The sequence below is a fragment of the Patella vulgata genome, chromosome 3 (genome assembly GCF_932274485.2).
Source record: "Patella vulgata chromosome 3, xgPatVulg1.2, whole genome shotgun sequence".
Lineage (NCBI taxonomy): Eukaryota > Metazoa > Mollusca > Gastropoda > Patellidae > Patella > Patella vulgata.
The window spans coordinates 35,187,085-35,205,339 of record NC_065881.2 but is presented as its reverse complement, the minus strand read 5'-3'; the positions used below and the strand labels follow the sequence as shown (position 1 = coordinate 35,205,339).

General features: G+C 36.2%; 1 protein-coding gene across 2 annotated transcripts in view; it reads right to left on the bottom strand.

Annotated features, from left to right (window-relative positions):
* LOC126816703 (echinoderm microtubule-associated protein-like 2) overlaps window positions 1-12,184 on the bottom strand; it is an 89,318-nt gene extending 77,134 nt beyond the window's left edge. The window contains exons 1-9 of one of the 2 annotated variants that reach the window (XM_050543445.2): window positions 12,025-12,184; window positions 9,427-9,605; window positions 8,295-8,415; window positions 7,560-7,744; window positions 6,971-7,068; window positions 6,226-6,400; window positions 5,180-5,312; window positions 4,933-5,013; window positions 3,700-3,871 (exon numbers count right to left, since the gene is read on the bottom strand). In XM_050543445.2, coding sequence (XP_050399402.1) covers window positions 3,700-3,871; window positions 4,933-5,013; window positions 5,180-5,312; window positions 6,226-6,400; window positions 6,971-7,068; window positions 7,560-7,744; window positions 8,295-8,415; window positions 9,427-9,603 — 1,142 coding nt within the window. In that variant the 5' untranslated portion in view covers window positions 9,604-9,605; window positions 12,025-12,184. The remainder of the gene's footprint in view (window positions 1-3,699; window positions 3,872-4,932; window positions 5,014-5,179; window positions 5,313-6,225; window positions 6,401-6,970; window positions 7,069-7,559; window positions 7,745-8,294; window positions 8,416-9,426; window positions 9,606-12,024) is intronic. The other variant, XM_050543444.2, reaches the window with a different exon arrangement.
* Window positions 12,185-18,255: the final 6,071 nt, after the last annotated feature.

Genomic DNA, 18,255 nt, shown 5'->3' with positions numbered 1-18,255 from the left:
ACTCTATAAAGAGACTGGGTTTGTTCCACTCTTGGAAAGACGTCGACGTCATAAATTATAATTAATGTATAAAATTGTTAACAACCTAGCACCATAATATCTCTCTGACCTATTAGAACTTTCATCTACTCCTATCAATTATACTCTTAGAAACAAAGATAAACTAAAGGAAACTCTTGATCCCTTGCTATCTTTGGAAATTCACTAAACAAATTAGATACCATCGTGCCATCATATTACTATCTAGGGAAAAGAAAATTACAAATAATCCACTGTAAACTAAAATTATGCTACTCAAATCTACAAGGCCATAAATTCCTCAGGCACGTCGACGATAGCCCTGCTTGCCTCTGCCGTCACAAATTTGAAGATACCAAACTATTTACTCGTATGCCACTTATATTCAGATGCAAGAAAACAGACAATCCATAACCTTCAACATAATCATAAAACAATCATTTGTCTGTTGTATGGGTCAACAAAATTTAATCCTGAGATAAACACACTTATTTTCCAAGAAGTTCAACAATTTATTATCTTATCAAAAAGATTTAAATCTCCATAAAACAACTCTTAAGTTATTTCAAGCCCTGAACACTGTAGAAACATCTAAAGTCTCTATATTATTCATTATGTATTGTATATGCTATATATCTATGTAATTATGTGTGTATGTATATATATATATTTATGTGTACATGTATCTAAATCAGAGAGAGGGGAGGGGTACACATAGGCACAGCCTGTTCCCCAATCCAAATTAAGATTTAATGAATAAAATTCTTGTTTAAAACAAGAAAAAAAAACGTACAAAGAGCGTATCGCCGAGCTATTGTGTGGTGTTCACTGGAAGATGGTAATCCGTTAGAACTTGATCCGGAACTGTATTGTTGGGTGAAGGATACTAAATTGAGAATATTACAACCGACCAACTTGCTCCGGGGACTGTCATGTGGCTCATCAGATGCGGATGCAAGAGTGACACCCCATGCAGTACGCTTGCTTGTAGATGCACTAGGGATGGCTTAGAATGTATAGCATTTGCTCTTGTGCTGTCGTAGGTTGCAGCCAAAAAAAACGACCAAAGAATTAAACTGAATATTGCCTAGTATTGTGGGGGTTATTTTCGTGTTTTGCGGGTGTTTTATCAGGACCGGCGTATGTGTTCCAGGAGTCCCTGGCAGGCATGTATGTGGTGTTATCGTATCACTTATATTGGCCTTTATTTAGAAATACATAGTTTGTTTCTAGATATAGTTTGGTTAGGTGAAATAATGGTCCTCAACCGCCGCTTACGAGTTAAAGGGCCATATTGTCTGGTATTTTAGATTTTACTATCATCTAATCACCCCACAACATAATAAATGATTTCAGTGTATTCCTTGACCACAAGAACATAATTGACCAAAATTATCATCCTAGAATAAATACTATGGGAGTTATAATGGACTATTTGAATTGGTGGTCGTCTTGGACGCCATCTTGAATTTCTCAAAACGCTCAAGGGTGACCGAGGCTCACCCGGCAGATTGTGAAAGACGACACCATAAGCTACTAATATCAATCATAAAAAAACACAGGTTCACCCGAAATATTGGGTTTGGCGACCAGACTAAGAAGCGATGTCATCAATTGGTGTATTGCGATATTCTAACATACCCAAATAAGGATCTATTCCGTCGGATTTGCTTTTAGTTAACAAATGTTTTGCTGTCTGTACCGCTTTTTCTGCCAAGACTGCCAAGTTTTTCTGATACAGAAAATTTAGCTCTGTACTGCCAGTATTCACTAATATTAATATTAGCAGGTAATTGTTATTTACTATCCCCACACCCCAACCACCCCCACAACGTTTTGTAGATAATGCAATTCCTTCTTCGTAGCTTCACACATTTCGGCTAGTTTGACGACTGTAACCGGTAAACGTGATATGATGCTATATACAAAATGTTGGAACTTAAAAGTTTCGTTGATTTCACTTCCATCTTGACCAATAATGTAAAGAAAAGAGTTGCACTGATCTTTTTCTGAACCACCGTACATCGCCATGTCGAGATATAACTGAATTGTTTGCCTTCCACCTGTGCAATCGCTCTGATAAGTTACTGCCATTGAAGTTCAATTCAAATGGCTGTTTATAACTACTGTTGACAGCGTTACGTACATATAATTAGTACTTTAATTTCATTTCATTTCCCGCTTCTATTGTAAGTACTCGAATGTGGCGGCAATCAAGATCCCACTGGATAGGAGGTATCAAACATGACGTCAAATATAAACCGGATACACAACATACTAAAGCCTTCAGCATATATAACGGTCCACTTGATCTCAAAGAATAAAATACCAGCGGCTGCCAGACAGAATACGCGAACATTTTGCAAGAGATGGATAGACAACAAGCTAAAAACAGAAAGTTATGGTCTGAAATGCGCAAATATCAAAAGGGACTGAGATTTTTGGAATATAAAGATATGTTTTAAGTTTCATCAAAATCGGATAAAAATTGTGACCTCTAGAGGGCCCATAACCTTTGTATTACATTCTTATACACAATTTGCGTACAAAGAGCGGCGATTTTTTCGGGCAGTTTCATTTTGATTTTACCGAAATTCGAATTCAATCTTCATTATGGTGGAATGGTGATATATCTAAACCGGATACACAACATACTAAAGCCTTCAGCATATATAACGGTCCACTTGATCTCAAAGAATAAAATACCAGCGGCTGCCAGGCAGGATACGCGAACATTTTGCAAGAGATGGATAGACAACAAGCTAAAAACAGAAAGTTATGGTCTGAAATGCTCAAATATCAAAAGGGACTGAGGTTTTTTGGAATATAAAGATATGTTTTAAGTTTCATCAAAATCGGATAAAAATTGTGACCTCTAGAGGGCCCATAACCTTTGTATTACATACTTATACACAATTTGCGTACAAAGAGCGGCGATTTTTTCGGGCAGTTTCATTTTGATTTTACCGAAATTCGAATTCAATCTTCATTATGGTGGAATGGTGATATATCTAAACGTTTTTTAAAATCGGAAAAAAATTGTGACCTCTAGAGAATCCACAAGCTAAAATTGCGATTTTTCGACCAATCATGGGCCATAATCCAGGAAGTTACGTTTGAATATGTGTGATTATCAAAAGGAACCAAGATCTTTATGATAAAAACATATACTTAAAATTTCATCCAAATCGGAAAAAACTGTGGCCTCTAGAGGGTCCACAACCTTGATATACCATATTTTTACACTATATGTGTACAAGGGGCGGCCATTATGTCCGTCAGTTTTAGTTCGATTTTCACGGATAAAAATTGTGACCACTATGGGTACCAAAAGCTCAAAACGCGATTTTTCGTAAAATCAAGGGTCATAATTCAGGACGTTACGATTCGATGTGCGCGAATATCGAAAGGAACCAAGATCTTTTGGTTATAAACATGCATTACGAGTGTCATCAAAATTGGATCAAAATTGTGACCTCTAGGCGGTCCAAAACCTTGATATACCAGATATTTACACTATTGGCGTACAAGGGGCGGCCATTTTGTCCGACAGTTTTGGTCCGATTTTCACGAAATTCGAACTCAACCATCAACCATGAAAATGTGAGCGTATAAAAATACAAATCACCAATTTGTGAAATTTGACTCAAAGAAGAACAATCTGTATAGAATAATACTTACACCCATTCTAGATGAAGGCGTTCTGTTGGTGGGTCAATTGGAACATTCTGAAAGTCATAACCACAAGGTTTCATAACTTTCACTAATTTGCCCTTTATCTGAAGAGTTACTTTAGTTTGGTCTGTAGATTTCACATAATTTTCTTGGTGTTCCTGATTTGTCAAGCCACTTTCTGTAAAAATAACCCATTTTACCCAATAATATACTCTTCAAAAAAAGAAGGGGATATTCAGAAACAATACAAAACTGCGGAAATGCACTGCTGTTTTTATTAGAGGTAACCAGTGTAGTTTAATAACAGGCCAATTGCTTACACATGAACAGAAACAGTTCATATGGGCGGCTTATCTGACGGCCCCATTTCACTCGCAAAGAGATACACCGTCAAGTGAAAATGAACGTTTTTGATTTTTGTCTTAATAATGAGTAACTGCTCCACCCATCCTCAGACATTCAGCTATTTGTCGTTGCATGCTCCTAATCAACCATCCAATCACGATTTGGGGCAATCTGACCCACTTCTCTTGCAGTGCCACGGCCAATTCTTGCAGTGTTGTCGGTTGACGTTGACGTCGACGAACACGTTTCCCGATCAAATTAAACGTAACACACTAAAGCAAAGATACGCTAAACAATAGATCTTATGCAAGAACCGATAGGAAAGCAAACATAGATAGATAAACCAGCACGCGGCAGTTTTCATCAACCCTTCCTTGAAGTGTCAAATTTGACAATGAACCCCTCCCACGTGTATGGCGCTATTGCGTGTCGCATGTGCAGCTCAGTGGTTCTGTTGGGGAGACAAGTTCTTCATCTGTGAACATACTCTCAAAGCATGTCAAGTGTCCATGACTATTTATCATATCACAACCTGCATAGGTATTTGCATTTCAATATCCCCTACTTTTTTTGAAGAGTATATATCAAACTGTGAAAAACTCGTTTTAGAAAAAAGATATATAGCTGGGATTAGCATAGCCACTGTACCAGTGGGCAGTATGGTAAGGGTTATGAGTATGCCATTCATGCCACAGAACGAGATAATCATTTATACAAATTCTACAGAAAATGTAACACTCGTGGGTAGTAGATAGGGTGTAGGATAAGAAGTTTAATATATTTGATTTTATAATACTTTCACTACTAATAATCGCGCCTCCCCCCAACACACACACACGCCCACCCACACACACACCCACCCACACACCACACACGAGCATATTGTTTACTGACCTTCATTTTGTTCAATAATATCTTCCTGTCTTTGACAGGTTTGATCTGCCACATGTGGTCGAGGTGTGATAGTTTTATTAACTGTAATAATAGAAAAAATGTATAAAACTTTATAACACATTCCTTACACAGAATCAAGTTGTACAAATTGTTTGTTTATAGATGATTAATGGAATGTGTGATAGTTTATAATGCTTTAATCTTATTGTTTGGGTTTGTTTTACTTTGAATAATATATTTTACTTACTATTTGCTAAATTATCATTTAGTTGTTCTTTTTCCATGACTTTATTTGAACTTCTAGGAATCACGTTGACTTCTTCCTTTTCCTCGGTAGTTTTAGGTTTTGCTAAAGCCGATCTTTCTCTTTGCATCGACGCCTTAAAAAAAATCAAGAAATAAATAAAAAAGTCAAGCTCGCAGTTCAATGAAAACAACCGCCCATAATCCCCATCAATTGGGGCACTGTGGTTAATTAGCTAATAATTCTCTTGGCCATTTCTTCCGGGCTATGTATTGTATTGATCCTTTTTTGTCTTAAAACAAATCAGAGAAAATATTTAAATAATTCTTAATAAAATAAAATTTCAACTTGTGATTATACTACTTCATTGGAAGGTTTTTTAAAATTAAATCTCAGGTGCATCAGTGCACAATCTTAACGTAAATCTCTTTACAGTTTCTGATCGTCATTTGGTGCATTTCCAATTCCTCGCGAACCGCAATATTCATATTGGTAATTGAAAAAGTGTGAATATTCAGCTTCCTCTGCAGACTATATAAACAGGATGTGGTCAAAACAAGCCAGTGTCACCTATATTCGTCGCCTATTTGTAATCTGAATGAATCAAACAGGGAAAATTCTCAAACTCATTTTACCTTGGATACAGTTAAGTGGTATTTCGATTATTGATAGGACAGTCCTTATACAGCTAAATTTTCGCGTCGAACGATTGAGCGGAAGCTGCTTTGTTTATGAATTTCAGATTCTCAGTTTGGATTAGGATGTCGACAGTTAAGCACAAATTAGATTCTATCCCAACAGTCGCTTTATCGGCGGCCGTAAAATTTGAATGAAGGTAGACGGTCATCAATCGCAAAAAATCAACAGATCAATTCAGTTTTATTTTTGACTCCAATCAATGAGGGTGTACCATTTTAACTCTAACTATTTGGGTACTCTTAACATAAATCTGATGGCAGAAAAACTTAACCGTTATTATTGTAAGTACTGTAAATATTTATAAATAGTATAATACCGTTGCCTTTGGAGATTCGTGCTAATTATATTACCTTTTTCAATAATTTAGAGACAACCTTTGCTTTAGCACTGGATGATAATTCATCTATAACATCGGGATTAACCATTTCTTCATCCTGCACTTGTTTAGGTAGTTCGGACATGGCGGGATGCTTTTCCCAAGCCCTTTGTTGTGACCTTTCCAAAAAATTTATAAATTCTGGCCAGCTACAACAAAGACACAACAAAACGTTTTCAGAAATATTAGGATGGTCATTCTATCAACTTCCAAATCTATAAAATACAAAACTCCACAAAATTTGACCTAATATAAAAAGCTGGGAAATAAAGTTAGCTAAACCTGGCGCACACGGGCGATTTTCTTAGGCAATTTGTAAGTGATTTGTAATTTCCCATTGATTGATAGAAAAAAATCTGGCGAGCGGATATTCATAGACAAGGAATTGCTTGTCATTCTTCAATCAACTGATGTGAATGCTGCAGTAAACAATTTCTGGCGGGGCAATTTGTTTTGTTTGATCCAATCAGGGCAAGCTAAAATAGCATTTGATCTGACTCACAGGTGTGATTTTAACAGCATCGCTGTTTCGGAAAACTGCTCATTACTTCAACAAGCGAAAAGTATATCCCGTGTGCTCTACCTGTTTAGGAAAAAGTGAAATGTCATCAGTTTGGATTTATAAAGATGCGACATTGACATCTGGTGTGTACTAGGTGAAACTGGGAATATACGTAATATAATATACTTTTTGGTTGTAAGGAAGAACATCCACCTACCTGATTCCACCATCATTTTCAGCGTGACACCGATTTAGTAAATTCGTCAACAGCGCTCCATATAAGGGTGTTTTTAAATGCGCAAATATTAACTGTGCCTGTAAAGCATAAAAAAAATGACATGCATTTATAAATTCAGTCACAATATTTTTTAACTTTACTTTTATTTAAATCATTATTTGTATTTCATAGTTGGTATATTAATCGTGTATCCGTATTTCATTAAAATAGTTTGGTGATTTTTATTTCCTACTTTTTACATTGGTTACTAAAGTGTGCATGGAATCACAGGTTTTCCTCCCATTTGACCTAGCAACACTTCCCAGGTCTGTTTCGTAGGGTGACCCACCATACATGGGAGTAGGACCTGTTGAAATGAACAATACACCTCTAGAATTCTTCACGATAAAACACGTCCTCATCTTATTCAATTTATTTATTTAATCGTGTTGCCAAAGAAGAAATGTCTACTCTCGTTTAATCAGGAGATCTGTGTACGGCTGATCTGTTCATCCACGATGTTGAAAATGTGTCTGAGAAATTTGTCAAGACAGATTCGATTTACAATTATTTATAAAAATAACCATACCTGATCTTTTTGTACTTTTCCAATCCTGTTTGTATCTTTATTTTGAAATGCCTGTCTAATCGCATCAATGTCGAAAAAAACCTGTCTTTTAACCAGCTGTTCTTCTAGACGATACAATAAATCCTGATCTCTTTGTTCTCGGGTTAAAACAATACGTTGATCATTTTTAGGCGCAAGCATTTGATCTGAAATATTTCATATAATATATCAAATACAAAATTAGGAATGGAAAAATAATCGTGTGTAAATTTTCCGTATAAACAAGAAGTGGTATCAGTCATTGTTGAAACGATAGATTTAGCCTATCCTAGACCCATGAATGTGACTAAATTTTGATGTATGTGTTTTAACTACAGTTTTAGCTATATTAGTTTTACCTTGCGAAATTATTACTTAAACAGGCAAAGTTTACAGAAGGCAAGTGGTTTCGACCAGTGAAATTTAGAAATTGCCATTTGAAAGTGGTCGCACTTCAAATAACATATCAGTATGTTGGAAATAACGTAAAGTATACGAACGAATCTCTGTTAGAAGGTACGATTTAGTAATTTATTTATGCACGTTTGCACGGACATCGGCGTTTCAGCCTACACTCTGTCGAATGCCAACCGTTAGGGGTAACTTTACTTGTTATTTATTTGCTTAAGCGCCTGGATCGCAGTTGTCGGAAACCGAAGAAACCGGTTCGGCAGCCGACGTATAAACGAACCATAACGATAGAGTCTATGAACTTACTTCTGTCTTCTTGTGCCTGAATTAATAATTTGTAAAGCTTTTCAAAATCAATACCAAAATGATCTTCGCATGTATCAGTTATCATTTGATAATGCCGTTGAGTTAAAGCAACTTGGTTCTCCTGTAACAAAAAACGAAGAAACGAGTGTGCTAGCACTATATGGACTATGGACCCAGCAGAATCACATCGCCGCTTTCTTGAAATTCTGACGTCATGTAAGAAAGAACAAAGTCAGTCAATCGATGCGCAATTGTCCAAGGAACAAGCATGCAGTTGAATTGACGTAGCCTTTTCCGAGGAGCGCTGCCCCCCCCCCCAAAAAAAAATCAAGAAGAACAAGAAGATGTGTAGCACTTGATGCCCAGGTCCTGGTTTATAAAGTCTAATCTACAGCAGTTTTTTTTATGAAAATGAGATTAGACAAATTTTCTTATTAGAGAGGTTCAGATGCACTCCCAGATCGAGAACGAGAACGAGTTAATTCCCTTTTCGCCCGCTACATTATCAGTTCTCGAGGGCTTCCCCCACGATGGCAAACGAACTCGCTCGTGAAAACGTCTTGGACCCTTTGAAGCCGTATGTGAATTCCGTGGTGGTTTAATTCTGTTTTAGACAATCTTACCGAAACACATCCCTTTCAAATATACCATCCTTTGTTAGGCACTGTTTAACTGGTCGTATAAAAGAGAAATGATAAGACGAATCGACACTTTCAAACAGTGCACTTTTTGCTCTATTCAATTTTCAGAAAATGTGTTTTATGGTGTACTTATTTCGTTTATGGCCACTAAATTTTATTTTGATGACTTCATACACTGATACGGTATAACTACAACTTAGCCTGGCCTATCCTCAATTGTTTGTTCACCTTTCGGCCTGGGTTATCACGATGAACAGACCATCACGTTTTGTCAAGTATGCGGATTTTTCTGAACCGTGAAAGTGCGTCACGTCTTCCGATTTCGACAACGACTTCACCTCGTTCTCGTTCTCGGAACGCATATGAACCTTTTGAGTATCACTACAGCGTGTATTCTTTCCTTCTATTTGCTCCGACAAAATATGTATGTTTTAGTACAAAAATGATTAAACGAACGTACGGGCAAATGAATGAATGATAGTCGAGCTTACCTCAAATGCATGTTGTAAATCTTTGAGGTTTATTCTTGATTCTACATTTCCATAGCGCCTAAGACTCATGTGAATTGATCGCAACCTTTGTCTACTCACATTTTCAAAATCATTCTGAAAATAATGTCTAAGTTTATTTTCATTGTCTGTTTGGTCGAGGGAATAAGTATTCGCCATATCTGCAAAATAATTCATTAGATTTACTTGTTAAAATACCCCTCTTTCATAACAAAGTTTAGATTACGTAGGTTCAACAAAAAGCTCAAGGAATGCTAAAGCCCGTTATCATAATATTGTGGACAAAATTTCTTTCATTGACAACTTCCTGATTCAACCAATGATTTTCAGATAGGAAATAGCTTTTCAAATTTCTTTATCTCTACGATTGCAAAAATAAGACGTCTGTTTTAAAGAAGAACCAGGATAGGAACCATTGGTTGAACATCAACCATTTACCGACGATTAAAACAGGTCTATTGGATCCTATTCCGCCTACCATTGTGTGTGGCTGCGTGGATAGTCTTCTGCCCGTCATAGTAAATTACAGGGTTCACTTGATCTTGATCTAAATGTATTAAAAAAACTTTCGTCCTGTTTCAAACCTTTCGTTCCCCTCAAAACTTTTAGGAAAAAGCTGTACACATCAGATTACGTGCATACATAACAATTTTCAGTCGGCTTGTCATTCTGGACACAGTACAGAAACAACCGCTCTAAGAGCTTTAACGACCTACAACGTTCAGTAGTTGGTGGTGATGTATCAGTACTCAATCAGATTACGTGCATACATAACAATTTTCAGTCAGCTTGTCATTCTGGACACAGTACAGAAACAACCGCTCTAAGAGCTTTAGCGACCTACAATGTTCAGTAGTTGGTGGTGATGTATCAGTACTCAATCTATTAGACAATCTCGCTGCATTCGACGGCGTCGATCACCAGATCCGTGCTGATCGACTGAGTATTACTGGAACTGCACATACCTGTTTTTTTTTGTCATAAGATCGTCAAAAGATGGTATTAATAAATAATGTTGAATCAAATCCTGTTAGGCTTAATTTCGATGTGCCTCATGGTTCGGTTTTCGGTTTAATGCTGTTTTTGCTATACCAGGTTTCCTAGTTGTGTGGCTGAATGTTCACGGTTGATTATTTAGCACTTGCAGGATACCCGGGGCTCAAATTCGCCCAGGGCCCAAATTCGCTCTGGGTCCAAATTCGCCCAAGGACCCAAATTCGCCCGGAGCCCAATTCGCCCTGGACCCAAATTCGTCAGGGGCCCCAAATTTGCCAGGGGCCCAAAATCGCCCGGGGCCTAAATTCGATGGCCTAAAACATTCACGGGATCATGCTAGTTAATTTGATACCACATTATGTGGGCGTAAAAGTGTGATTCGCCCGGGGCCCAGGCCCAATTCGCCTGGGACCCAAATTCGATGGCCTAAACCATTCATTGATACCACATTATTATGTGGGGTTGGACCCCGGCGACGAAGCGTGATTGGCGAACATACACCCATCTTTGACTTTATTTATATAGATTTAATTGAGAAAACAAAATCAAAATAGATTTGCCAACTCTCAGCCTGGATTCAATCGGATTTAAACTAGGCCCATTAGGTTTCTCCGCTACCAATAAAAGATGATAAATACAATTTATCATTACTTTGTAAATACTTAATGGAATTGAATCATTTTGGACTGATATTCCTATTAGAGATTAAACTTTCACAATATTGTATTTTGCAAGGGATTCCTATAGCGCTATATGACGCATCTAGTCTTTAAGAATTGGGTGACCTCAAATAAACCCAAATTTAATGATGACAAAACTAAAGCTGTCTTATTTGGAACAAATAAACGCCTTTAGAATATATCTCAATGTCAAAATTGGCTACTGCTGTAAAGGATCCTCATCTTTATCTAGATCAGTGGTTCTCAACCTTTTTTGCCAACGGCACACCTTGGAACACTGTCATGAAATAACAGCGGTACACCTGGCTAAATATATATGAACATTTTGAAAAATAAAAACATGGCAAGTCATAGACGACAGATTGGTCATAGACACATAGTAAGACTCAAACTAAATAAAGAAATATACAGCTGCTCTATGAACCTAATTCATTGCAATGTTTCGAATTTCATCAGTCAAATAGCTGGCTTCTTTATTGAGAAATTTTCTTAGTGTGCCGTTCAAATTTTCGTGGCACACTTAGGAAGATCTCGTGGCACACCTGTGTGCCGCGGCACACTGGTTGAGAATCACTGATCAAGATCCATGTTTGTCACTTGAAACGCATGTTGATAAGCTGTGCCAATCCTGCATCCGCGAGAGTTTCTCTATGGTACAGTCACTAGTTCTCCACGGGACTAATCAAACAAGTCTATATATAAAGCTACAGAAAATACACATGCAGCGGTCAGAAACTCAATTTGTCACAGGTGACTATTTGAAAGTCCACGGTTAAACAGAATAAAACAGAATGTTGCTAACATTTGAATTCACGTACTTTTAGTATTCAATCTTCATCGTATCTAAAAATTACCTCCCGTGTGACCATACGAGATTATATATAAATAGTTAGTAAATCTTTACCTGATTTTTGACACTATCGTCGTTTCTGAGATTTTTCATAATCTGAACATGAAATGCTCCACATTTACCATTAAATATGAGCACATGGCCTTTCATAGAGAACTAATATAACCAAACGTATGTTTCGATTTTTTTTAATGATAAAGATAGCCCACTAGACGTCAACAAGCTTTAAAAAGACGGCATCGATTATAGACATAGAGGCTAGTGGAGTTGCTATAGGCAACTTCACAATAAATATTGATACCATCGATCGTTCAAAGCAATCATCTGAAATGGAATGGTTATAGGCGGTATAATCGATTATTCACCGGTATAAACCACTCATCATAAAGAGTTATTAATGAATAATATATTTTTCCGGCAAATCATGATATGTTGGGGGAGTGCTGATCACTGTATCGACACCAGTTATTAAGTATGTGAAGTAAGCCAAACAAACAAAAAGCGTTAACACTGTTAAACGAAAGTGTTAACAGCTCACAAAACTCATCAGATTATAGCGACAGCCGCGCCGCGACTTGAAAGAAAATCTGATCAGGTTGGAAAGAACCTTAATCAATCTACGATGTGAGTTGGTTAAAGATATGGGTGATTTTAACTTATCTATCAATGCAGTTAAAAACGATAACTGGGTACTTAAACAACAAGTTGAGCAGTTGTCTAATGAACTTCGACAATCTAACGAAATCATTAGCAACCTCAAGTCGGAGAACGAGGCGTTACTAAACAAGGTTCATAATTGTGAATCGTCAGAACAAAGTATGTGTACAGAATTGTCCGATATGAAGACGACGGTAGGAAATGTGTGTGATGATAATATTGAAGTTTCTAATGATCTGGCAAATCTTAATACCCTATTTCTCAGTTTTTTGGATCATTGTCGGGATAGCTTTAACAAGTTGTATAGATACTTAACTACCTGTGCCAGAAGTGTCGGAGACATCCATTGAGTAGTTTTCGAAAAAAAGATAAATAAAAGAGCATTTTCAATAATTTCACTATTTTTCAACTTTTTTCAAAGACTGGGGCCATTTTTGGACCACCTATATTATTTCAATGCTTTTATTTTTGGATTCACACCCTAGACCACCGATAGGACTCTGATTAAGAAAAGTTTAAGAAAAATCGTTTTGGTCCGCTAATATCTGACGGAGAATTCGAGTTTTTAACAAGAGCGCCATTTTTTAAAAAAAATTTTTTCACTTTTTTTCGTTTTTTATACTACTTCCGGTATACGAATCATTGTCGGGTACTTTTAACATCCGGTTTCGAAACTTGAATGGCCACAGGGCTATATAATGATATACTAAATTAACCGATCAGATAAAATCCCCCTGAGAAATCCTATGTTCAGAAGTCCCTAAAATGCAAAAATGTCAAAATATCGAAAATTAAATTTCAATATTATATATGGTTAGAATCGCTATTAGGTCAGTTTTCTTCAATTTATAACCTTTTTTTAAAAATCTGTTAAAATAAACAAATAACAGAGCATTTTCCAAAATTTCACGATTTTTCGACTTTTTCAATTTTCAGTCCCTTTTTTTTTATCCTATTCCAGACGTTTCAAATTCTTATTGGATGGTTTCATGCAAAAAACTACCGAAAGGACCCACGATAGAGAAAGTTTAAGAAAAATCGTTGGAGCAGTTTTCGAAATAAAGTCGTCCAAAAACGCTCCAAATCAGAAAATACTTGATTTTCAGTGTGTCATAGTTTGCTGCCTGGTCATAGTATCCTTATAAATTTGGTATCATACGACAGTCCAATCATCGTGCCACCCAACGATACATTAATTTGTTTAATCCGTTGAAATTGGACGGAGAAATCCCGTTTTTCCCAAAAGAACCCATTTTTGCGGGGGTTTTTCAAAATATTGAGCATTATTATGACTACTTCCGGTTTACGGATTGTTGTTGAAATTGCTTTATCCACGGTCTGACAATATGGCTTCACGATCCTGGAGTTTCAGAAAGATCGATTGATGCTTTCAAAAAAATATAAGGGTTGGAAAATGGGCAGAAAATTCGAAAAAAATCGAAAAATAAAGGGCGATAACTCGGAATGAAACTTATATTACTGGAATCGGAAGGACTTCAGCTATCCAAAAATGTAGGTCAAATTCGAAAATTTGGAAAAATAACAAAAATTGTCCCGAAAACAACGTGTTTTCAATTTTCGAACGATAAAAGTCATAGACGAATGTTCGAAATTGAAAAATATGAGATAGCCATTATCTCGGAAAAGATTCAGGGTTTCCGAAAATGTCATTTGTTTGAAAATAGGTAAAGAATTGACGAAACCACGCCCGATTTTCAATTCCGAAAAAAAGTACAAAATTCGGCTACTTCCGGTATGCACAGAAGTTCCAAAATTGTTTTATCAAGTAGCCACCACATGGTCACTTCCGGTATGCGCAGAAGTTTGAAAAATAGTTTATCCAGTAGCCACCACATGGTTTCCCGATAGAAAACTTGGTTCCAGATCAATATCTGTTTGCGATCATGGAGAAATAGGCTCCCGCGGAAAAAATTAAATAACAATAACTAGACCTGCAAGCAGCACTGAACCGGCTTTCAGGAATCAGACAGGAAGTGTGTCATACAATAGCCCATTTATCGTTCTTCCAAACGATAGTTTTAATAACCGGATTGGCTTATCAAATAGCCACAGGGCTATGTAATGAAATATTACATTGTCTGATCAGATAAAATGCCCCTGGGAAATCCTATGTTCAAAAGTGTAAAAAATATCAAAATTTCAAAATATCGGAAATTAAATTTCAATAACTCAATACATATTATACATTGTTAGAATCATAATTAGGACAGCTATATGAATGTATAACTTTTTTTGAAAAGCTGTTAAAATAAAGAAATAATAGGGCATTTTCTAAAATTTGACGATTTTTCAACTTTTTTCGATTTTCAGTCCGTTATTTTAACTATTCCAGACACTTCAAAGTCTTATTGGATGGATTCATGCATACGACTACCGGGGGGACTCTCGATAGGGAAAGTTTAAGAAAAATCTCTTTCAGTTTTCGAGATATAGGCGTCTAAAACTCTCCAAATCAGAAAATACTTGATTTTCAGCATGTCATATTTTGCTGCCCTCTCATAGGATTCGTGTGAAATTGGTATCATATGATAGTCACTTTAAGATACCTTAATTTCTTTAATCCGTTGATATCGGGTGGAGAAATCACGTTTTTCCTAAAAGCACCCATTTTTTGCTTTTTCTTCAAAATATCGGACAATTTTTCGACCACTTCTGGTTTAAGGATCCTTGTCGAAATAGCTTTATCAGTTGGATTTGGACTATAACTCTGAATGAAAGTTATTTTACTGGAATCGGATTGCCTTCAAGTACCCCAAAATGTAGGTCAAATTTGAAAATTTTGAAAAATAACAAAAATTGTCTCTTAAACAACATTTTTCATTTTTCGAACGCTAGAAGTCAGCGGCGAAGTTTCGAAATTTCGAGATTTTCAACTGCTATCGTCCGACAAAAGACACAGGGTTTCTGAAAATGTCATTTGTATGAAAATAGGTACAGAATTGACGAAGCTACGGCCGTTTTTTAATTTTTATGCACCGCACGAAATTCGGCCACTTTCGGTCTGCGCAGAAGTTTCAAAAAAACTTTATTAAGTAGCCACCACATGGTTTCCCGATAGAAAATTGAACCCCAGATCGATATCTGTTTTCGATCATGGAGAAATAGGCTCCCGCGTTAAATAATAATAATAAGAACTAGACCTGCAAGCAGCACTGAACCGGCTTTCAAGAATCAGACAGGAAGTGTATCATACAATAGCCCATTCATCTTGCTACCAAACGATAAATTAGATGTTTTGATGCGGTCACACCCGACGGTGAAATCACGATTTTTGCAAGAGCACCGATTTTTACTGTTTTTTTTTTAAATATCGAATATTTTTTCAACTACTTCCGGTTTACGGATCATTGTCGGGATAGATTAAAAGCGTTGTATGGGAACTTAACTTCATGTACCAGAAGTTTCAGAAAGATCCATTTGACAGTTTTTAAAAGAAAGGAAAATTAGAAGATATTTAACGATATTTAACAAATAACTGGTAGTCTGATACCAATGTGTTATCTCCCTTATACCATAAGAAGATATAACGATTTTTCGACTTTTTTCAAAGATTGTGACCCTTTTTGGACCATTTATACTATTCTGAGGTTTTTAAATATTGGATTCACATCCTAGACCACCGTTAGGACTCTAAGTAACAGAAGTTTAAGAAAGGAAAAAAGAGAAGTTTACGGGATGAAAGCATCTGAATAGCCCCCCAAAATGAAAATACTAGATTTTCAGCGTCCCATTATATATTGCCTAACCAGCGAATTTTTACCTTTTAGATGTCATACGATCGTCCATTGTTCGGGCTATTCAATGACACTTTAGTTGTTTTGATTCGATGAAATCTTACGTAGTAATCACTTTTTTCGCAAGATCACCATTTTTTTTACTTTTTATGGGGTTTTTTCTCAAAATATCGGATATTTTTTCGACTACTTCCGGTGTTTGGATCATTGTCGGGATAGTTTTAACAAGTTGTTTAGTTACCTAAACTTCTGTACAAGAAGTTTCAGAAAAATCCATTCAGCTGTCAAAGAAAAATAGAAGAGCATTTTCAGTAATTTAAGGATTTTTCATCTTTTTTCCAAGATTGAGGCTCTTTTTTGACCACTTATATTATTTCAATGTTTTTATTTTTGGACTCACGCTATAGTCCACCGATAGGACTCTTAGTAAAAAAAGTTTAAGAAAAATCATAGTTTTTGTTTTCGAGAAAATGGCGTCTCAAAATGCTCCCAAACAGAAAATACTAGATTTTCGGCGTACCATAATTTATTTTCTAGCAATCTAAATCGTATCATTCAGATGTCATATGATAGCCCATTAATGGGGCTATCCAGCGATACTTTAGTTCTTTTGATCCGCTAACATCTGATGGAGAAATCAAGTTTTTCATAAGAGCGCTATTTTTTTTAACCTTTTTTCTTCATTTTTTGAATACTTCCAGTATGGAGATTATATCGAAAACTAAATTTCAATAACTCAATACATATTATACATGGCTGGAATCGTAATTAGGAGAGCTATCTGAATGTATAACTTTTTTTGAAAATCTGTTAAAATAAAGAAATAATAGAGCATTTTCTAAAATTTGACGATTTTTCAACTTTTTTCGATTTTCAGTCCGTTATTTTACCTATTCCAGACACTTCAAAGTATCGGACAATTTTTCGACCACTTCCGGTTTAACGATCCTTGTCGAAATAGCTTTATCAGTTTTCTTCATTTTTTGAATACTTCCAGTATGGAGATTATATCGAAAACTAAATTTCAATAACTCAATACATATTATACATGGCTGGAATCGTAATTAGGAGAGCTATCTGAATGTATAACTTTTTTTGAAAATCTGTTAAAATAAAGAAATAATAGAGCATTTTCTAAAATTTGACGATTTTTCAACTTTTTTCGATTTTCAGTCCGTTATTTTACCTATTCCAGACACTTCAAAATATCGGACAATTTTTCGACCACTTCCGGTTTAACGATCCTTGTCGAAATAGCTTTATCAGTTGGATTTGGACAATAACTTCATGTTCCAGAAGTTTCAGAAACGTCGATTCGGCCGTAAAACGAAACTCGGGCTCACAAAATGGGCAGAAAATTCGAATTTTTTTTCATTTTTCGAACGCTAGAAGTCAGCGACGAAGTTTCGAAATTTCGAAATTTTCAACTGCTATCACCCGAGACAAGACTCGGGGTTTCTGAAAATGTCAGTAGCCACCACATGGTTTCCATATAGAAAATTGAACCCCAGATCGATATCTGTTTTCGATCATGGAGAAATAGGCTCCCGCGGTAAATAATAATAATAACTAGACCTGCATGGCAGTGCTGAATCGGCTTTCAGGCAACATACCGGAAGGAAGCATACGAAATTCCATTCACTGGGCTGTCGAACGATACTTGAGGTTTTTTGATCTGGCAATATCCAACGGAGAAATCGTGTTTTTGGCAAATATCTTCCTTTTTTTGCATTTTTTTTCAAAATATCGGATTGTAGCAAATAATTGGTAGTCTGACTCCATCTAGCTTAAGACTAGTTACCTCCCTTATACCATTAAAAGTACATTAGATTTACAAGTATAAAGATTTTTCGACTTTTTTCAAAGATTGTGG